Source organism: Pezoporus occidentalis, unplaced genomic scaffold, assembly GCF_034315485.1.
Source record: "Pezoporus occidentalis ecotype Australia unplaced genomic scaffold, CSIRO_AGI_Poc_V1 ctg7, whole genome shotgun sequence".
Taxonomy (NCBI): domain Eukaryota; kingdom Metazoa; phylum Chordata; class Aves; order Psittaciformes; family Psittacidae; genus Pezoporus; species Pezoporus occidentalis.
Window position 1 is genome coordinate 8,381,379 of NW_026916052.1, and position 23,323 is coordinate 8,404,701.

The following is a 23,323-nucleotide window of genomic DNA, read 5'->3' on the forward strand; positions in this document are numbered from 1 at the left end:
AGACATAGTATTTTCCACGGTTATTGCAATTTTTCTAGAGCTAGGTGATTTAGTAAACCTGGCAGCTTTTGGTATAAAATGAATAAAAATGAATGAAAAATGAATAAAAATGAGAACTTGGAATGATATGTATTTATTTTAGTTGCGAAGAGTTAGAAAGATTCTAGGCTTGATTCATTAAGACAGGCAGTAGTTGGCTTTTTTATATAGACCACTGCTGATCAGTTGATTTATTTTCCACAGCGCTTTTAACATATGTAGAAATCTACATATTTTTCTAAGTAAATACAGAGAGAAGGGAGATGTATATTCATCATAAGGATTGGAGAGTTCTGTTTCAGTGTTTCAAAATCTCAGTCTGTTATGCTTTTGATAGAGTATTTAGCGCCGAACTACTCATGATTTCAAGGTTGAGGAAAAAAGAAAAGTAGCTGTTACTTATCTAAAGTGCCGGGAGCTAATCTACTCCTGTGAAGCTGACAAAAAATACTATTTTAATTTTGTTTGTTTCATTTACATTATAAAGCCTGGTAATACTCTTCTGGACTCCTGGAAGAGAACAAAAGCTGAAGAAGGCTACTCTGTGGGCTACATAGGTTGCTAGAGGGAAAAGTGCAAAAACATGCAGGATTTGTTGGGGTGTTTTTTGTTTTTGTTTGCAATGTGCTTGGATTTGGTTTGTTTTCCAGTCTTATTTGAGTGGCATAAAATGGAATGTGTTGAAACTGTGCTTCTTGTTTGCAAATGTAAATCTGTATTTACAAATTATAAGAAAGGCTGGAATTAATAAAAAGTGAGGGAAGAGAGGGAAAATAAAAAAGCTAAGGATAATTGCATATCGTGATAAAATTGCCCATAAGGGCATCTGCTCTTGGAGTAATGGATATGTTCACAATACCCTTGCTAAGTGAGCTTAAGCTGGTGTCTGGGTCCAGGTTGGTTTAGTTGAGCAGTGTGCTTTTTCTTCTACTGGAATTCTAGATGGGAAGATACATAATCAAGATATTTGTGTATTTTGGCATGTGTTCCCGTAGCTTAATTTCTGGTGTCTTTCAGAGGTATGACAGCTGCCTGTTAGTTAGCACAGCTTAACCTATTACTTTTGTGGTGACAAGATGATCAGTGCTGGAAAACGCAAATACAAGCTGGCCATAAAGGTTCTTGTAGAGTTGAGCATACCAGTTTTCCATGCCAATGCGCTACACTGGGAAACTGAACTAAAAGATGAACTACTATTTGCAATAATAAATACCCAAGCCGAACGCACACTGCTTACTGAGGAAAAGTCCTCAACTCTGCCACATCTTTTCTTCTGTGAGCATTGGTAGAGGTGCCCAGTGATGTGTTGTGATGGTACTAGCCTTTCTTGGAGAAAGCACTCTGCTGAAAAGTTCCTTGAAAACTACCTCTAATAATCAATACTTAATTTTGTATTGTCATTCTGCAAAGATCAGTTCATTTGGCAGTGGTACTTGATGTCTGCATGCAGGCAGTATCAGAATGTACTATGTAGCATCTTTTCTAACATCAGCGATGTTCAAGCAATCATCACTTTTCCCTGTCATGTTGTATTTATGATGCTCAGAGGTGGTCCAGAGCTCAGATGCAGCAGACAAGGCTGAGCAGGGAGGAGGTGATGTTTACAGGCAGGGAGAAATTTACCAGAGTCTGAAGCTACAAGGCAGTCATGCTTGGTTGAAATTACTCATTTTCAATAGGTCAGCCTCATTTGGGATGATTTTCTGATGATCTTGTACTCTTCTGTATGAGCATGCTGATAATGCCTTCTGACATTTCTGGCTGCTAAGAGATTCTTATTTAGTGAGCGTGGTTGCTTAGCTGCAGTTACTGAAACCCTTTTTTCACCAGTGTCTTCCTGCTTATGCTTTGTATGGTGGTGGTGCAGCAGCACTGGAAGAAGAGAAAGTTATTTATCTTAATACTGATCCAAAGTTCTGGAGTAAACTTACTTGAAGTAGTGGCTGGTAGTAAACACAATATGTAAGTCAAACAAACAAAATCCCACTGTGTGTAAAAACAAAGATACTTTTCTCACTGCAGAGAAAACAAAAGAACAAACACAAGGCAGATGTGAATCACATTTCTTAATGCTATCCTGGAAAACATTTGGGCACTAAGATGATGTGTGTGGTCTAAGAAACGGTATAGATTCAGCAACTAAACTCACCCCATTTTGATTATGCTTGTAGATGAATATGAAGAGATTTCTAAGAAAGCAATGACTTATTTCCTGAGTTACAAGCACTGAAGCTAGAACGCTCCATGACTAAATACAATATAAATGCACTAAAGTGAAATTCCTTTACTGTTTTTAAAATCTGTATTTATGGTGTACACTTTTGATTGAAGGTTTCTAGGATAAGACACCAGAGTGTATGTGTCTTGCTGTACTGCATTTGCACATTTTCACTTTTGTTTTTTTAATGACTTTGGGTTGATATTTACATTTCTGGGAAATACTGTTATATGTATGTCAGAATATTCTTTGTTATTCCTACTAGCACCTAGCTCTTGGTTTTAAGACAATCCCTGTTTTGGTTCTCAGTGGTGTTGTTCAGACCTTCAGTGTTTTACTTATTTTCTATTTCTCACCATACTTTTACTAGATAACCTTGCTGTGGCAGTTTCTAAGTATTGAGGACTAAATATTAAAATTTGATTGTATGCATTTTTTTTCTTCTGAGAAATTGTTTATGGCTTCAAATTCTTAACTATTAAGGAAAAGAAATTGCTTAGTAGATGCTGGGTATATTACATGTAAAGTACTTGAATTCTTTGCCTGAAGAGCTTTAGAAAAAGTTTTTCATGCTGGAGAAACAAAGTAGAGTAAAGGAATTAAGTGAGTGAAAAGTAAGTTTGTCTTGTGATCTGGCTGATGTGTTCGCCTTCTGTGGGATGTATCTGTGGAACTGAGCTAACTTTTACTATGCTTCATGGAAGAATGCTTTTACATACTAGTCTCAGATAATGACATTTGCAGTAGAGTCCAGCGGGGCACTAAAAAAAGAAGAAAAAGAAAACCCCTACACATAACAAAACCAAAAATAAACAAACCAACCAAACAAAAATCCCACAAAAACAAAAAGCAAAATGAAGCACCCCTCCACCCAATTAACAATTTATCACTCTTACAGAATTACTTAAAACCATTGCCACTCAAAAAACCAAAACCAACCCCAAAACCCCAAACAGATAACAAAACAAACAAAATCCCCTGATTAGATCAAAATCAAATAGCAGACTCAGTTGGATAGCAGGAGGGCACAACCCTGCAAATGGATGACAATTCTTGAGCATGTTTTACATAGTGTTTTTAAAATACATGTATACTGAATGCCTTGCAATGTTTTAATCCTCATTTCTTTTTGGTAGAGTTGTAGGGTTGATTGAAAGCAGTCTTTTTTTTTTTTACTTATCTGCTTAGGTTTATTTACAGGTCCACCTGTGTTTTCTGTTCTGTTTTGGTTTGGTTTTTGGATCTCTTTGAGGGTATTTGGAGTTTTGTTTGTTGTTTTGGGTCAGGTTGTTTTAATTTTTTTTTATGAGATGCTGTTAGATCACTTATTTGAAAATGTAAAGACCTAGCAATGCTGTTGTGTTGGACAAGGTTTAATTAGTGGAGACAGAAGTGGAACTAAGAAAAAATAGACTGCCACATGTTGTAACATACAATACGTCACAACATGTTAGATGTTTCCTGCTTGACAAGGAAGCTAAAACTCCCAGCTGAAGTTCTGTTTGTTGTTTATTTTCAGTGTGATTCATGATAAAGTCAACTGCTACTTAAACAAATGCACACCACCACAAAGTGTTGTGATACCTGCTGCATTGCTGCTGTGCCATAGCGTATGTGAGATGTTACAGTTGGGTCTTGTTTTTTAATTTGCCCTTTTACTTTTCCTTCCCCCTGATGCCATTGCCTTGTACAGTCATGAGGCAGGTGTCAAGTTCAGCTTTTTCGTGTTCCTGTAACTTGTGATGGCAGCTAGAACCATCTGAAGGAGGTGATGAACCAGGGGTAGACAGTCTTGTTGCCCTTAAGGTATTCCTTCCTCCAAATACACTTGGAGAATTGTCTGGAGTAGAATATTTCCCGTCTCAAACACTGCTTCTTTTTTTGCAATGGTTTTACAATATCTTCTCCCTTCTGAGCAGCTGTTGGAAATACTAGCACACGATCCAGAGAGAGAAAATGTTGAAGAAGTGACCAAAAGCAGAGATCCAGTATAATCTGTTATAGTTACCAGTTATATGATATCAGCTTTATTTACAAAGACTGTCAGTTTAGAGAGTTTTGAAAACAAGAAGCCATAGCAGAAAAATGTAGAGCAAAAAGAGACGAGGTGGGGAGAAGTAGACATTGGTGATAGAAAATAACCAAGACATGGTGCGAATTCGACAGGGGGGAAGAATTCTGGGTTGAGGTCTGATAATTTTGAGCCCTTTTTCCCCCTACTTTGAGCATCATTTGGTTGACACAACTTCTGTGGCTGGTCCTGGTGACACAGGACCTTTGTTCTGAGCCTGTGTCGCTCTCCTCTGCTGCGTAAGGAGAATCCGTGAGTAGAGGACAGATTGCTGACTGTTCAGTGATTATTCAGATGTCTTTCTAGGCCATTTGCTTCTGAAGAAAAAACAAACTAAGAGTTGTAATTAGCTTTGACAGGATTCTGAAATGATTTTCAGCCCCCTCTCATGTCTGTGTACATGGATACATACACAACTGAGCTCAAAAACCAGAAGAGGAACACTGGAGGTAGTCTCAAATTGCAACTGGTCTCTAGCATTTTGCTGCTTTAGTATTCAGCCAGTCTCTGGTGCCTATGCTTCCTCCTGCGGGGGAGGAATATTCCTGCTCTTACACAACTATCAGACAGATGATACTCGTCTTTTTGCAGGGATCTCACTTTTCTGATTATTTATAATTCATAGGTGATGCCATGTAGTACAACCCATTTTGTTCAATGATAGCAATTTGTCAGTGAGGACCCTGAAGTACCCTTCACTAAGGAGGCTGACATTACAGGAATCCTCTCGCATATGAAAGATGTGGGCATGCTCACAAATGTCCATATTCATATACTGAACAAATATTCATAGTGCTACATACTGTAAAGTTGCTCTTGAGTGTCTTGAGTTTGAACTGCAATTACTGAAAATCTTTCTCAAGACCTCTGTAGTGATGTGGTAGGTACCAGTTTATAGTAAAGTAGCTTGTGAGACCAGACACTAGACTTGTCCCATTGATGGTTGTTGGAAGAAATGCAGAGGAAATTTTAATCACCCAAAATAAGCAAAAGGTGACCAGAGTTTAACTGCTCTTAATAACAATATAGTACCCAACTTGTTAATGATATTATCTCAGTTTGAAGCAAGAATCTTATGGCCTGTTAATGCTAATAGTTCATCAGTGCTTAGTAATAATAAAGGCTAAACAAATCCAAGTATGTCTGTTGCGGGCAAGCAAAGAAAGATGTGTTTTCTCTCTCTTATGCTAAACAGGGAGATGGTTACTATTGCATAGTGCAGGCAAATAGTGCAAGACACTGTGGATATATGTGGTTACTAATGCTTATAGAATATTTGAGTGCTCTTGCTAAATTACGTAATTATCCATTTAATATGCAGCAGCTGTTTTGTGTGTCTTTTGTCAGGCTGGAGGCATTGCATGTTAGGATGCACAGAAAAAATACTAGGGTTTTTTTGTTCTTTAACCCTCCCCCACCTTTTCTTGTGAGCATTTTCTGATATGAAAAGCAGAAGTTAGACTGGTAGCTACCCATAAAGAAGAGATGTGAATTTGACACTGACAGTGTTTGCAGTATAACCTCATTTGCTGAGGTTTATGTAACTGAGTAGTAAAACTTGACCAAAACTATACTGTTATATGCTATGTTCTGCACAGTTTCACAGTTTGAGGCTAATTAGAGTTAGCACTGAGGACACAAATTTCTTTTGCTTCTTCAAAGAAGGTAAAACTCTGATGAAGATTGTGGAAGAAATGTAACTTCTGTTCTGTAGACAGCTCTACAAAACACTTTCATATGAAACAGGAGGATGCATATTTTAATGATATATTACTTTGTCCTAAAGGTTGATTTTTAGAGACTATAATCTCTTTAAATGCCTTTGCAATAGACTCATTGCAGTACTTTATTTGGCATTGTGCAATAATGTTTTCCCATGGGGTTGTTTGTGGTTTTTTTTGCCAGACAGTTTGAATTGGCCTTGCATCTTTGATGATTTCTTAATGTCACTCTCCTTTGTATGGGCACCAGCTCTTGTACGTCTTGGTATAAAGGTACTGGTTTGTCCTTAGGTTTCATATAAGCTGTTGTCCTGTTTTTGACAAGAGACAGCAGCAGAAGTTGGGAGTACAGGCAAAAGAAAATGGCACAAGTAGAGAGGGTTACTTCTCTTCCCACCTTCTGTCAATCAGAGGTGTACATGAATGCCCACTATGCTTGTGTTGGATTGCAGGATCCTTAGAGATGCTGCCTTCAAGAATTTGAAGCTGGGTCTTCCCCAGGAAAGGTTCTGGAGTTGCAGAGATAGTGAATTTTATTCTTATTCCTTGTACTTACAGAACGGAGAATTGTCCTAAAAATTACTGACTGTTCATTTTCATGCTGATTCCACAGATACTATGAACTTGCTTTTATTTCCTCCTGTATAGTAAGATGCCTTCAGTTTGTATATGCTGCCAATATTAAACAAATTCTTTGTACCAATAGGAATGATATTTGGTTTTCACATGTTCCACATAGAATGGCAGAAGGTCTCTCATTATTCCTTTTGGCATATATATCTAAAGCATTGTGGTTGGTGAACCTTGGTTTTCCCTTAAGACAACATTTTAATTAAAAAAAAAAAAAATTGGTGCAGTTCACAGACACTACAAGGTTGTTTTTATAACTGAAAGAAAAACCTGAAAGTAATGAAAGACAACAAATTTTTCTGCTTTGAAGATGGAGTAATGAGGAAACTGTTGGGATGTCCTGCATATACCGTATTCCATTTGGTTGACTTTGGTTTATGTTTTGGAGTTGGGCTTTTTTAAGTATAGTCCAGAGTTTATAGATCATACGCTAATGTTAGAAGTCTGGTAGTTATTAGAAAGTTGAGCTTTTTAAAGCCATTGCATCTCATCAAGCGATTTTTAAATTGCTTTTGCCATCTAGTCACTTGTAATGAAGAGGCCTTATTATAGTCTCTATGTCCTGCTCAAGTGATTGAGACAGAAGAAGTGGTATAAATTGATTTTGCTCTAGATCTGGTTCTGTCCTTTCAAGTAACTGTAAAAATATATTAATTACAAAATAATTGTAAAGTGTTCACTACAGTGCAACCTGTCATCTTTCTAGTCTGCTGATATTAGTCAATGACAAAGGAATACCTGAAAGGAACGACTTTATTGGTTACACTGTTCATTTTTAAGTTTTTTTTTATTGTTATGGGAGTACATCTCATCAGTAGGATTTCTAAAACCAGTAATAAAATGAAGAAGATTGGAAGTTTCAAATTTCTGTCCAGTTCTACTTATCTATGGGTTGGTGCTTAGGTGTGCCTTTCCTGGAGAAGCACATCAGTACTGCATAACCTGATCTTTCATAAGTGATGTAGAGAACTTGCTGGCTGTCTGGCCTCAAATGTTTTTGCAGAGTGGTAACTCAAGGACTCAATGAAACCAGGTTTCATTGAGCATATTACTGTTCTGTGATGCATTGGGGCACAGTGACCTATTTTACAGATGTATGTATGTGTGTGTCTTACAAAAAAAAGCCCAAACCCTGTGGACTGCATAAACAATATGTAGATGACATTTTCTACTCCAGTTTGTTTTGAGCCTTGGGCTAGTGTTCAAGGATATTTCACTTTTGGACTGCTGTTATTTAGATCTGATCTAAAATGGAGTGTTTGATCATCTGTAACTGATAAACACAAGCATGTGTGTTAACATTGCAACTTGCTGGTTGATACCTTTAATATGAACTGTGTAATCATAGAATAGTTTCGGTTTGAAGGAACCTTCAAGATCATCTAGTTCTGACTTTCCTGCCACAGGCAGGTTCACTTTTCACTAGACCAGGTTGCGAAAAGCCCCGTCCAGCCTGGCCTTGAACATTTCCTGGGATGATGGAGCCACAGCTTCTCTGGGAAACCTGTTCCAGTGCCTCACCACCCTCAGAATAAAGTTTTTTTTCCTAATATCTAATCTAAATCTACCCTCTGTCAGCTTAAAGCCATTCCTCCTTGTCCTATCCTTACATGCCATTGCAAAAAGTCTCTCTCCAGCTTTCTTGCAGGCCCCCTTTAGGTGCTGGAAGGCTGCTATAAGGTCTTCCCAGAGCCTTCTCTTCTCCAGGCTGAGCAAGCCCAACTCTCACATAGTAATCTTCCTCTTCCAGAAAAATCCAAAGTAGAAGATGCATGTTCATTTCTCTTTCTGCCCTGCAAACCTAGTTATGACTTTCCTCAGAGTAGGATTTTTTTAAAAACAAAAAGTCTTATCTTTCAAAGTTGTTGATACAGGATGGCTGTTGTGTTTCCTTAGTAAAGGTTGGTGGGATTAATTTTCCGTCACCAAAAGCACATTGTAGTCCTTTGATGTAAAACTGAATGTGTATTTACAGGCAGTTTGGCACCTGCAAATTGTTTCCATTGCTAACAGGTTGATTACTGCTGTTGTGTAATAGTTTTTTTTCTATTATTTTTTATTCATTTGTGTGGTCTTATCCAAGCCATCAACTCTAATGATTATCGTGGCTTTTGTTAGCTGTTTTATTACAATGGATTTAGACCAAAATATGCTCAGTTAAGTTAGAAGCAGTCTGGATGAGCAAAAGAAGCATTGTATTCTAACAGATTTTGTTCTTTTTTTATATGATACTTCCCCCCCCCCCCCCCCCCCCCCCCAGTAAAAACCTAGAACACATAAACCAAAACAACCTACAGATTGGTGGCTCTTTAACAGTCCCGGTAAATACTGTCACTGATGAGAGAGAAAGTTTAGCCATAAACATAGAGCTCAGTCTTAATACAGCATAATGCAAAGCAAGAATTTAACATTGAAGAATGCTTTTCTTGAAGAAGGAAAAAAGGCCCAACAAAGCCAGTTCAGTGGACACCTGCTACATGTTTAATAAACCCATCACAACAGGGTTCCACTAACCTTTTTTGAGAAACCCAGAACGCTATAATTCTGCAGATTTCAGAAGTTCATTCGGTGGGGAATTTGTGTTAACACAGAGAGATCTCTGTCTTTTCAGATAACTTTTGTGTAACGAGCAGTAATAATATAGTCTTAGAAAATCTGTTTTGGAGTTAATGTCTTTGGCAACTGCTCAGGAATGCACTGTACGGGTTTGTTTTTTTTATGGTATGGGCTTGGTTGTGTTTTTTTCAATGTAGTTAGTTCCAAATCATATTAAATAAAAAAATAAAATAATAATAAAAAAATGCTATGAGCATTCCATGCTTTCCGGTGCCTAAGGCAACGCTCTGTTGAGCCTTCCAAACTTCTCAGGAAAGCCAAAGCTTGTTTGTCATTGACCTAGAAACACAAATACCAAAGTTGCATTCTGGTGGGCTAGGAAATATGAAATCCAATTACGTAAGATTGTTGAAAGACATTAATGAATTTCATTATGCCTGATTGTTTTGTAACCTTTGCTCAATTAAGTGGTATCTCCCTTCTTCTCTAGTTGGATTTAGATCCTGTAGTATCTCTAGGGAATGCAAGACTTAGAACAGTTCTTCCTTCAGAAAGTTTTTGGCAAATCATTAACTGTGTGAAAAACAATTTTCATTTTATGCTTTAGGAAAAACTGTAGCCTTGTACTCTTTAATTCAAGAATAACTTTCAATATCTTTTCTTATGAAATCTGTATGAAAATTAGGTTTACCTCTACAAGTACAATGTGGTATTCGATTCTTTTCTGGTGCACAAAGGAGTCCTTTCAAAGTCTGTGAAAGGTTATGGGGAGTGGAAACTTTCCAAACAGACTTCAAAATGTCTGTTTCTGGTTTTAAAATGTTGTTAGAAGAAAATGACCTTGCTGTTTTTGAGCTACTTTAACAAGTTCAGAAGGAAGTCAGTTAACCTTTCTTAAGGCGTCACTATATAAATTCGTAGACACAGTTTGAGATTGTCAGTTTATTAGCTTTTAAGGTGCTAGTAACAGTTCATATTTCATGTCGGTAAGTCTCATCAGTAGGTGCTAAACCATACTTTCCATCCTCTTTCTCTTTGGCTATACTACTGTGAAACACTTTGAGAATTAGATATAGATGCTTATTTCATGTAATTCATACCTGTTAATGCATATACAGAGGTGGGTGATAATTTGGTGAATACCCATGAGCACATGCACTCATCCATAGACCAGAGTGGGAAGGAACATTATCAAGGGACAAAGAGTCTCAGTGAAGAAATACCCCTATTTCTGGCCTGAGGCATCTCTTCTGATAAATCAAAGGGAAAGTCTTAAGAAGGCTAACATTTATTTGCCTCTGGTAAAAAATTCTCGATATACATAGTCTAATTCTCTCTTTTGCCCACATCTATGCTCTTATATTCCTTTCAGTTTAGTTTCCCTGTGCATGTAGGCAAAAAAGGAATTTACCTTGGAGGTGACTTCCAGGTCTACTCTCACGTTGAACCATCGTAGTTGCCGTCCTATTTGGACTGTCTGTATTGCCACTACAGCAACAGTGGTAAATGGTAAATTGAGAGACAACTTAGAAAAATGCAGCCTTTGCCACCCAGTTGTCTTCGGTCCTTTTTGAGAAGTCTTTTGCAAGTGATGTGGAATAAGCCTCCAAAACTTAAGCTTCTGTTGAGGTTCTTCTATTTGAACAAAAAAATAATCCTCCAGCTTTCAGGTCTGTATCTGTATGAACCTCACTTACGTGGACGCAGGGGCATATCTGAGCTCTCTCCATCCTTGGTGGAAAAGCATGGGAACTTCTAGGTGTCCATTTGAGGATGGTTAAGACCACTGGTTGCCAAAAGAAGTTGTGGCTACCCCATCCTAGGAAGTGTTCAAGCCAAGGTTGGATGGGGTTTTGAGCAACCTGATCTAGTGGAAGGTGTCCTTGCCCATGGCAAGGGGGATGGAACTAGATGATCCTTAAGGTCCCTTCCAACCCAAACCATTCTGTAGTTCTATGATGATTCTATGATATACTCAATATATATTTATTATGGATGCAAACAGCTTCCTCTTTTTTTCCACTCTGACTTTTGGCTTCCTTTCCTTATTCTGGTGTTGGTCACTGTTTGTCACCGATTACCAGAACATGTAGGATTGGGTCCCATGTGCTGCATGCATTTCTGTATCCCCAAGTATTAATGATTATATTAGGCACCATTTTTCTCCATTATTTCTCTTGCCACACAGATTAAGTATGAAGCAATAAAAGGTAAATGTGTAGTGAGGAAGCAGGACTGCTTGCACCAGGCCCAAACGGCACAGGGGCCTCAAGCGTCCACTGTAGCTCATGGGGGAGAAAAGGAGGCCGTTAACCCAGGAAGCTGGGAACTAGTAACAAAAGAAAACAACAAAAAAAGGGGGAAGAGGACAATTAAAAGCAAGGGGCTTCCTCCTAAATCTGTTGTCCTCACGCAGAACCACTTTGCAGTTCTGCAGGGGGCTAATGAGGAAACACACTCGCACCAGAAACAGCCGGCTGATGCACTGCTAAAGAAGATCTCTGCTGGTGCTGCCAAGAAAAAGTGGTGTGTCATAGTAGTAGGGGACTCTACTTTGAAAGGAACAGAGGCACCCATCTGTCGGCCTGACCCAGTCTCAAGGGAGGTGTGTTGCCTGCCAGGGGCATGGATCAGGGATGTTGCAGAGAGGCTGCCTGGTCTAGTAAGTTCCACTGACTATTACCCACTTTTAGTGACCCATTTGGATGCTAGTGATATAGATAGCAGTAGCCCGGAGAACATAAAGAAGAACTACAGACCCCTGGGAGAAGTGGTTAGGGGCTCCGGATCTCAGATAGTCTTTTCATCAATTCTCCAGGATAAAGGGGAGGACCTTAAAAAAGCTAGGAGGATTTGCCAGGTTAATAAATGGTTAAAAGGGTGGTGGCATAGTCAGGGGTTTGGGTATCTAGAACATTGGACTCAATTTAGTAGGCCAGGTCTACTGGGGGCTGGTGGAGCTGGTCGAAGGAAGAGTGGTTGTGGTAGGAGGCTTGCCAGGCTGGTCAAGAAAGCTTTAAACTAGATGTGTTGGGGAAGGGGGGCATCATTCCATCCCAACACACCCAGTCAGTTGCCAGCACCTATAATAAATGCCTGGAGCAATGTAGAGATATTTCAGCAGCTCCAGCCAATGAGCCGGCTTCATTTGGAGCTTGGCTCAGATGCCTCTATACAAACGCCCGTAGCATGGGGAACAAACAAGAGGAATTAGAGATGTGTGCACGTCTGCGGGGGTATGATATAATAGGTATCACAGAAACATGGTGGGATGGCTCCTATGACTGGAGTGCTGGAATGGAAGGTTACAGGCTTTTTAGAAAAGACAGGCCAGGCAGATGGGGAGGGGAAGTTGCCCTTTATGTGAGGGATAGGCTGGAGACTATGGAATTCTGTCTGGGGACAGGTGAGCAGTTAACGGAGAGTTTGTGAGTCAGGGTCAAAGGGATAACAGTGATGGGAGACATTACTTTGGTGATCTGTTACAGACCACCTGATCAAGAGGACTCTGTGGGTGAAGCTCTCTATAGACAGATAGGAACAGCCTCACGCTCACAGGCCCTTGTTGTCATGGGGGACTTCAACCACCCTGATGTCTGTTGGAGGGATGGTGCGGCCCAGCACAAGCAATCCAGGAGGTTCCTCGATTGTGTGGAAGACAACTTCCTTCTGCAAGTAATAGAGGAGCCGACAAGGAGAGGTGCCGTGCTTGACCTCGTGCTCACCAACAGGGAAGGCCTCGTTGGAAATATGACGCTCCAGGGCAGCCTTGGATGCAGCCATCATGAGATGGTCGAGTTCGAGATCCTCAGGACAGTAAGAAGAGCGTGCAGCAAGCTCACCGCCCTGGACTTCAGGAGAGCAGACTTTGACCTCTTCAGGAACCTGCTTAGTAAGGTTCCATGGGATGTAGCCCTAGAGGGCAGGGGGGCCCAAGACTGTTGGTTGATATTCAAGGATCACCTGCTGCAAGCTCAGGAGTTTGCATCCCAACTGGAAGGAAGTGCAGCAGGAGGGCCAGGAGACCTTCTTGGACGAATAAGGAGCTGCTGAGGAAAATTCAAAGGAAAAAGAGGCTTATAAAAGGTGGAAGCAAGGACAGGTGGCCTGGGCAGAATACAGGGACGTTGTCTGGGAAGCTAGGGACCAGGTTAGCAAAGCTAAGGCCCAGTTAGAATTAAACTTGGCTAGGGATGTTAAGGATAACAGGAGGGAATTCTATAGGTATGCAGTGAATAAAAGACAGACTAGGGACATTGTAGGCCCCCTCCAGAAGCTATCAGGAGAACTGGCTACCCTGGATTTGGAGAAGGCTGAGGTTCTGAATGACTTCTTTGCCTTACTCTTCACTGGCAAATGCTCTGACCACACCACCCAAGTCTTGGAAGGCAGACACAGGGACTGTGAGAATGAAGACCTTGGGCCTACTGTAGGAGAGGAGCTGGCTGGGGACCATCTTAAGAACTTGAACATGCACAAGTCCACAGGACCTGATGAAATCCATCCTTGGGTCCTGAAGGAGCTGGGAAATGAAGCTGCTCAGCCACTATTCATCATATTTGAGAAATCATGGCAGTCAGGTGAACTTCCCAGTGACTATAACCCCCATTTTCAAGAAGGGGAAAATGGATGACCCGGGGAATTACAGACCAGTCAGTCTCACCTCTGTGCCTGGCAAAATCTTGGAGCAGATTCTCCTGGAAGGCATGCTAAGGCACATGAAAAACAACAAGGTGCTTGGTGACAGCCAGCATGGCTTCACTAAGGGCAAATCCTGTCTGACCAATTTGGTGGCCTTCTATGATGGGGCTACGGAACTTATGGAGCAGTTGATGTCATCTACCTGGACTTGTGCAAAGCATTTGACACTGTCCCACACGACATCCTTGTCTCTAAATTGGAGAGACATCAATTTGATGGATGGACCACTCGGTGGATAAAGAACTGGCTGGATGGCCGCGTGCAAAGTGTTGTGATCAATGGCTCAGTGTCCGGCTGGAGACCAGTAACCAGTGGTGTCCCTCAAGGATCAGTGTTGAGACCGCTCTTGTTCAGTATCTTCGTCACTGACATGGACAGTGGGATGGAGTGCGCCCTCAGCAAGTTTGCTGATGACACCAAGCTGTGTGGTTCGGTTGATCCGCTGGAGGGAAGGAATGGCATCCAGAGCTACCTTGACACACTTGTGAGGTAGGCTGATGCCAACCTCATGAGGTTTAACCATGACAAGTGCAAGGTCCTACACCTGGGTCGGAGCAATCCCAGGCACAGCTACAGGTTGGGCAGAGAAGAGATTCAGAGCAGCCCTGTGGAGAAGGACTTGGGTGTGCTGGTCGATGAGAAACTCAACATGAGCCAGCTTCAGTGTGCACTCGCAGCCCAGAAAGCCAACCGTATCCTGGGCTGCATCAAAAGGAGCATGACCAACAGTCTGAACGAGGTGATCCTGCCCCTCTATTCTGCTCTCGTGAGACCTCACTTGGAGCATTGTGTGCAGTTCTGGTGTCCTCAACATAAAAAGGACATGGAACTGTTGGAACAAGTCCAGAGGAGGGCCACCAGGATGATCAGGGGCCTGGAGCTCCTCCCGTATGAAGACAGGCTGAGAATGTTGGGGCTGTTGGGGCTGTTGAGCCTGGAGAAGAGAAGGCTGCGTGGAGACCTCATAGCAGCCTTCCAGTATTTGAAGGGGGCCTACAGGGATGCTGGGGAGGGACTCTTCATTAGGGACTGTAGTGACAGGACAAGGGGTGATGGGTTAAAACTTAAACAGGGGAAGTTTAGGTTGGATATAAGGAGGAAATCCTTTCCTGTTAGGGTGGTGAGTCACTGGAATAGGTTGCCAAAAGAAGTTGTGAATGCTCCATCCTGGCAGTGTTCAAGGCCAGGTTGGACAGAGCCTTGGGTGACATGGTTTAGTGTGAGGTGTCCCTGCCCACGGCAAGGGGGTTGGAACTAGATGATCTTAAGGTCCCTTCCAACCCTAACTATTCTATGATTCTATGATCTCAAATTAAATATTTCTCTTTATTTGAAAATATTCTGTATCAGCTGGGATAGATACATTATAAAGCTGACTTTCATACAGAGTCCAGAGACCAGAATACTTACTTTTGAAATTTTATGTGTACATGTTATATTAAATAGTGTTTGTCATGAAGGAGCAGCTTTTAAACATGTTATACTTATTTTCTTTCTAGTTGATTCTTTAATGATGCAGGCAGCCGGTAGAGACTTTGTCACAACCTTGATCTCTAACCTTTATGAAAAACTCCCTCTTTCCTTTCTTCAAGTATTCTCAATCATCCAACTTATTCTCCCCATTCTATTATATGCAGCAGATGATTTTAAAAATTTCATTTGAGTGTATAAAAGTAACAGTTTTCCAAGCACCAGGTGCAGAATAAAAATGGCTATATAATTAAATGCTACAGGAGCTGCAGGTTGGCACATAAAGCTACTATGTGATAAACTGATAAGAGTTACAGTAATGTGCATCTTTACTTCCTTGAAAGACTGCATAATAAGAACTGATTTAAATATGTTCTGATTTTAAGAAATATCCCATGTGTCTTCTTTGAAATTAGCTTTGCCTTCATCTGTTGGAACTATTAAGCTGATCTGCTACTTGAATTATTCTATGCAAGCCTGTACAATTCAAAAGAGGAAAAAAAGGCTGTAGATCAACATTGCATAATTTTGGAAGCCCACTTACTATGCCTGAAAGTAATTTTAAGATGCAATTGAAGGAAACAGGTGCTTACAGGATACACTAAACAGTGTAAATAATTCATGAATACCAAAAGTTTCTCTAGCTTTCTAATTCTTTGGGAGTGAAAAAGGCTTTAGCTACAAAGCATTTCCAACACATTTTGGAAGGCCTTGGTTTAGGCAAATCCCTTGTCTATAAATTTAGATGCTAAGTTAAAAAATGTTAGCTTGTGAGAAGTTAGTTTTTATATTAAAAATCATAAGCATCTCCACTGACTAGAGGGCAAATGGTTTAGGTTAACTTTGTATAACAGAATAAATGGTATATAATTTCTGAAGTTATAATGGGAAAAATATATGTTTCACAGTTACTAAAAGAGGAACAAATAGACATGGAGTGTAAATAATTGCCTAATGGTTGTAAATCAGGGAGCTAACACTTTTTTGTTCTCTCCCTTGTGAGAAGGATTGTGTTAGTGGGGCCCTGGGTTACTCTGCCATAGTCAATTAACTTGAAGGATGTCCCTCATAACTGCAAAATGAATTCTGTGATGCTGTTCATAGTTGTTGCTTTGTGTGATGATGAATAAAACACTTCAAGTGTGTAGTTTTGTGAGCTTGTGTCCACCTACCAGTGGAAGAATTCTTTCAAGTCTCAGAGGAGGATTTTTTTAATTATTCTTGGCTAGTGTTATTTAAGGTCAGCTCTGAAAACTGTTTGTGTTGACACTGCATCAGCTCAACAGATTTTAGGTTTCCAGGTTTTTCCCTTCTTTTATAAGAATCAAGAATGTCTAAAATTAGTGTTGGCTTCTCCAGGAATCTAAAAATTTATGTCCTGGCTTATTTGCAGATGTACAGAACTGCTGGATGCGTAGATGTTGCATATGGTCGTCTGTCACTTACTGGATTACTGACGGAAGTGAAACTTGTATTTTAAACCATTACCTAATTTAGAATTGTAGTATAAATATGGTGGTATGAATTACTGCCAAGGTTACATACAACCCATTTTTGTATAACCAATATAGCTTTAAAATATCATTGTACTTTGATAAATATGAAGTAACATCATGTGGGAAAAAATAATTATGTATCTCTGTGCTCAGTGTTCACGTTTTCATTTCTCATCTGCATGCCCAGCAGGGCTCAAATAAATGCTAGCATTCATGAGTTTACCTTATTAATAGGCAGTTTCAGTGACATGTTTTGAGATGCCCCTCAAGTCTTTTGCCGTACCATCACTTATTATTTATTTAATCTATGCCAAAACTCTAGTATTAGCATTCTCCTAATTTTTTTCCCTGAAAAGTATAGCTAGCTACAGGGAAAGAGTTCTACAAATGTTTTAATGATTTTCATCCTTAATGACAAAAAAAGGTGTGCACCCATTCTGAGTATCATTGGGGAGGTATCTGGCAAAACTAAATAAAACACAAAAATGCGTGATTGCATTTTTTATTATATACAAGTCTGTGATGTGATAATCAAATTCAGTATTGCAGCTTTTATGTTCTTTGCTGGGTTTTTATGACTTTTAGTCTGTAGTGTTCTTGTAGATGTGATTTTTTGCCAATGAAATCTTTCTTCAGTTCACTCAATACATGATATTTGAGCTCAAGGTTAGATTTATAAGTAGGTTTCTTTTTTGCTCTGTTTCAGAGAGATTTGTCTGGAAGGACAGGAGTGTATTATTGATATATTTGGTTATTCTTACAGCATGAACTCTCATAGCTACTTTTGTTTACTGGCAGAAAGAGGCAGAAAAATATATTGAATTTTTCTAAGAAATAAAGAATAAAGTTATGCAAGTCTTAGTGGATGTTCCAGAAATTATTTTTGCCTCTGTGGCATAAGAAAAAATATATATAAAGCTTAATGTAGAAAGTCTATGGTATGCTCAAAATACTCTTATTTACTACTAAATCATTTCAGTATTATGATTTCATGTGCAAGACTTCTTTTGTTCTGAAAGGCTTCTTTTGTCAGGATACATTAATAAAGAATGCCATGGATGACTTAGAGTTGATGAGGGGCCAAAGTCTTAAAATCTTTGTTTGTCAGCCTCAATTTGATCAACTTCAGTGGCAGGGATATCGAGAATTAAATACAAGGTCTCTTAGGTCAAACTTGATAGAAGTTTTATTGAGGGTGATCTGGAGAAACTGATGAACACGCTATGGGAAGGTAGACAGGAGAGAGGAAAAAAGAAGTAATTCTACAAAGATTTCCTACTTCACACTGAAGTTATAAATCCCCTCTGTTTCTGACAGCATCTTTGAAATTCAAGATTTTGCTTGTATTTTAATGATATATCCAAACAGACTTTACTAACCAAAAGTCTTTAAAATGGGTAATTTTTGAGCCTTAATTGCACAGTAGTGACAGTGGCTTCCTGTCCTCCTCCTACCCTGAGATAGATTCATGTAGAGAGAATGTTTTCATGATTTGTAAATTATGAATGATTTTGAATAGTCTTAGTCTGACATGTACTTTGTGAAATTAAAATATTGATACATACTGTACTGATTTGAAGGGATTTTTCAGGACTGTTGCTTTTACAATACTTCAGTTTCTGTAAAAAAAAAAAAAAATTGTTTTTACAAAGCAAGGCTTGGTTTTAAATTGCATTTTTTGTTTATTAAACAAAGTATATACTGAATTCTGCATAGAATAGGGCTTAGGTGATTTATTTTTATTATTGATATATAAAAGCATGTAGAGAGAACACTGTTCTGAAAAGTGGGGGTTTTTGTATATAAACAATGGTTACTGAAGATATGACTTTATAATGCAAGTTCCTAAATATAATGGAGGCTAGTGTATTTTCAGTGAGTAGTGGTTTGGGGTTTTTATTTAATTTGGAGCAGAATTAAAGTGAGAAGGAATGGAAGGATTTGGGAAGATAAGGAGAATAAAGGAATAAACCAGGGGAGAAGGTGGGGGGGATAACATCTTGCCTCCTGCTAGGCTAAAGTCAAGAGATAGGTGGGTTTTGTGTTTGTGGCAGTAAGAGACATACTGGTGAGAGAGAGAAAGTAGCATTTGTGAGACATTCGTAGTAACTTTTCCCACAGTTTTCCGTAGTGGAAATCATTCATTTTGTTGTATCATGTTGTAAACACTGACTAGCTGCTTTTCTTAAGCTGGAATGGGGCCTGAGTAGGTTGTGTTAGCAAAATAAGCCTTGATGTTGTAATGAGATCCCAAAAAAATATTATTGGAAAAATTAAGCATATAATTTTAATAATATTTAAAGTACCTTCCTTTGTGTTTCTGTTGGTAGAAGGTAATACAAAGTGAAGATGCAAAACAGCTTCTTTCTAGGTGTGACAGTTTTAAACTTAAAAATAATGAACGGAAGAAAATGGCCTGTAGGAAACATTACAGCCTACTACCTATGAATGTTTGTTTTAAAAAAGGGTGGTTACACTTAACCCTTTAAGAAAAGTCATAATTGCTGTAGGAAAAAAAAACTGAAATTAATTTCAAAATTTCAAATACCATGAAAATATCTTAAAGAATATATATATATATATATATATATATAAATTTAAGTTATTTATATATATAAAAGGCTCAATTGTTTCTGCATAATAAGGCTCAAAATATTGTTGTCTTATTTGAAGGATTTATTTTTTTTTGCAACTTATCATCATAAAAGTTCTGGTTATGTGTCTTTAAGTTTTTAAAATATTAATAAATAGAAAACACAAATAAGAGGAAGTGTTTTCAAAGGAACGTAAAGTACTTTTGCAGTTATTTTTGGCAGTTGTAAAATTATCTTCTGTAGTTTCAGTAGATGCAATTTTATGTTATTCCAGCCACCAAGAAAGAAAAAAGTGTGTTGTCATAATCTAGGATATATTAGCAGTCCTGTTCATAGCAATAAACCCTTTAATTTTACTTTTTTTTTTTTAGAAGTTAAATGTAATAGTTTCTGTTATGTGTTTTTGAAACCTACCATCACCGTCTTTCTTATGATGGGTTCTTCAGGTCAATTCTGTAGAAATTACCCTTCTAGCCTTAATTAATTTGTTGCCATTTCTGTATTGTAAAATTTACATTTCATCTTGCATTCTAAATAACAGGTTGGTTATTACTCACTCACTGGACAGGTCTGGTCAGAGAGGTGAAAACAGAGAAAATGGTATAGTATCTGTTGTTTATAAGATCAAGTTACAAATGGCATACTTCTTTTCTTTCCCAAAAGGCACTGAGACGTGAACTGAAGGATAAAGAGCAAACCATTATCAATGCTGTGGACCAGGCACGAGTTTTCCTTGCTGATCAACCAATTGAGGGGCCTGAGGAACCAAGAAGGAGCTTGCATTCCAAAACGGGTCAGAAAATACTTACTTTTGGAAATGGTCAAAATGAGAGAAAAAAGGAATTACATGTTTCTAGTACATATCTGATATCCTGATTATTTCGTTAGACTTCAGAATGTTCCAAATCACATCTTGATTGCTTGTATTTCAATGATTTAGCCTCAGAACATATACTCTTTTACATGTACTCACATTTTAATGGAAGAAATAGAAAAATCTGAATTTCCTTTTCCAATTTTTGATTCAAAACACTAAAGTCATTAGTTCTGTCTTTTCCTTTTTCTTAACAGGATAACATATGCAGCTTGAGTGTAATCAGAATAGTAGTTGAAGGATGCACATACAAATACATAATTTTCCCCCACCCCATAACCAAAAAATAGAAAAATATACCAAATATCTGCGTAATTAACCCCTAGAATTATGTTTCTGATATTAGCTACAACATTATAAAATCTTACTTTCAATTACATAAGAATTGTTCTTGGTAAAGGTAGTAATCTATTTTTACAAAAATATCAGTTGCTGTAAGATGTGAATAATTTACTGTTCTCTATAATCTGCAGAATTACAGTATAGCTGCTTGTATCAGGAGTTAGGGCTTTTTTTTTCCCCATACATCTTTCTATACATCTCCATAGCAAACTTTTAAAGTTTCTTCAATGGAAACTACTGATCTTTCCTGCATCTGTACTTTCTATTACTTCCGTGCAAATGTGGTTTCATATTCCCTAATTCAGCTTTGTAGATAAAGTTTGAATAGCTGCTGATTAAAGCAAATGAATCATTTTCCCCTGTGATTAGTTCTTGTACCTTAGCTGCTATAACGTATCTTACTACTTCCTTTTTGAACTCCTGACTCCTGAAAAAATGATTTGTCTTTACTGTCAGACTTATTTGGTACATTGCATGTCTAATGTTTTGGTCTAAATCATAAGCAACCCTGCAGTTGAAAAATAAGCAATGCTTGGTTTATATTTTCTCATTTTTTCACACAAAAGTTTGAAGTCACAGATTCTCCTCTCAGAAGCCATAGAACAACCCAACACAAATTATGCCAATCCATAAAATGTTACCAGTGTAAAATCTTAATTTTATAGCTGGGGTTGATATAAGTGATTGAGTCAGTGCTGACTGAAAGAGCAAAAGCAAACTTCAGAAAATGAGCTGCGTCATAAATTCTTGTTTTGCAATCTATTGTAGTATTGTTATTATTAGTTATACAGATGGCAGTGATAACAAAACAGCAGGGAATTTGATGACCATGCTAAAGCGCATAACAATAATTGCCAGGCAGATGGTCTGTAAGTGATGTATGAGTATCTCTTGTCTAGTCATCATATTTGAAAAACGATCAAATATGTGCAGGCTGGGAAGTTTCATAGATATGTATTGAACTTATTTTCCTCTTCCTTGTTCACACTCGGTAGCTCTCCATAGACTCTTGTTTTGAGCACGTGGTGTGTGGGTTAGTATAGGCTACCAGCCAAACTCCCACCCATCCATCCCCTCGCTTCCTCAGTGGGGCAGAGGCAGAAGACAGGAAGAAAAGGACTGAGAAAGCCTCTGGGTCAAGATGGGAACAAATGTAGATCTATTACAAACTGCTGTTGTGGACCAAACAGATTTAGCTTGGGGAAAATAAACTATTTATTGACATTTAAAATAAATATTTAATTATAGGTTCAATGGTGAGAATCAAAAAGAAAACAGAAAAAACATAACTTTCCTCTCCTCTTTCCTAGGCTCAACTTGACTCCTTTATTCCTGTCTCCTTTTCTCCTTCCCTCCTTGTTATGAAGGCAGGTCTTGCTCAACCTTTTCAACAGGGCAGCAAGTGGTGTGGGAAGGCAGCCTAGCAGTTTCTCTCTGCTGCTGTCTTCTCACCTCTCTGGGCTCTCCCTGAGAAGTATCTGCCATGGAGCTGCTGCTCCTTCTCCTTGGACTTTGGTGTTCCCTCTGCTCTTTCTCCTTTTTGTTCCCTCCTCTTCTCTCTCTGGTGTTTTCTGCTGTATCCTAAATACTTTCCCTGAGGTGCCACCAGTGTGGCTGAGGGCCTCAGCTGTGCCTTGTCAGCTGGAGGTGGCCATCCCCAGCACCCCCATTACTGACAGCCCCAGCTGCTCCTCAGAGAGACCCTGCGCACAGCGCATACCAGTACAAAGCACTGTACGGTCATGATCTGAACATGGGTTTGTCTGCTTCTAACATACAAGTAACAAAACCTTTTTCTTTTAAGTCATAATCACATTAATTGGCAAATCACTGTTTCTTGAGGTTAGTTCTTACCCTGTGTAATGGCAGGGGTGTTTAGAGGAGAGGGTTTTCTAACCTGAAGAGGGTAAAGTTCTAAATGTTTTTTTTCTGTTTTCTTCAACCTATCTCTCGCCATCCACTAATTTATTTATTTTTAATTTACACCCCTTGCACTGTTGCAGGGACAAGGAACGACAGAGATTTAGGAGAAGACTGATTAGAATCAGTTTTGAACTTGACTCATCAAGACATATTCTAAGGACCTGTGCATACATACATTCATTGTTCCTTCCACAGAGAATATTAGTTATAGGATGCCTCATGGTAACCCATTATTGTCTATAATGTTCCTGCTAATTTCAAATATATCACAAGAATGTAAAATCAGGTTATGAACAAGCCTCTTGTTTTTTCTTCCCATCTTGGCTTTATGCCTTCTGTGTTGTCCTCCTACTGTACCCTGTAGTAACTGGCACAGTCAAACACAGTTCTTTAGCTTTCAGGAAATGTCCTTCTAAGTTAAGCTTATCTCCTGTCTGTCTTTTCTTCTGATTTTGTTTTGCCATGTTTCCATAGGAATAAAAGTGAAAAAGTGAGCTTCACACTCTTCTTGCCTGTGAGCTGCTTCAGTAGCTGATTGGAGCTGATTGATAAACCAGCAGGCCAGCTGCTGAATTTTATAGATGTTCAGAATAAGGAGATTGGAAATGCTTGCATTTTTAGCTTTCTTGTCACATGTCCATGATATAGGACAAAACTTAGATCTAAAAATTTAAATTAAAATTCTCTA

The 23,323-nt window shown here is 38.8% G+C and overlaps 1 protein-coding gene across 6 annotated transcripts in view; it reads left to right on the forward strand.

Annotated features, from left to right (window-relative positions):
* UTRN (utrophin) overlaps positions 1–23,323 on the forward strand; it is a 368,969-nt gene that overhangs the window by 262,927 nt on the left and 82,719 nt on the right. For all 6 annotated transcript variants that reach the window (XM_062641830.1, XM_062641829.1, XM_062641831.1 and 3 more), the window contains one exon: positions 20,160–20,289. In XM_062641830.1, coding sequence (XP_062497814.1) covers positions 20,160–20,289 — 130 coding nt within the window. The remainder of the gene's footprint in view (positions 1–20,159; positions 20,290–23,323) is intronic.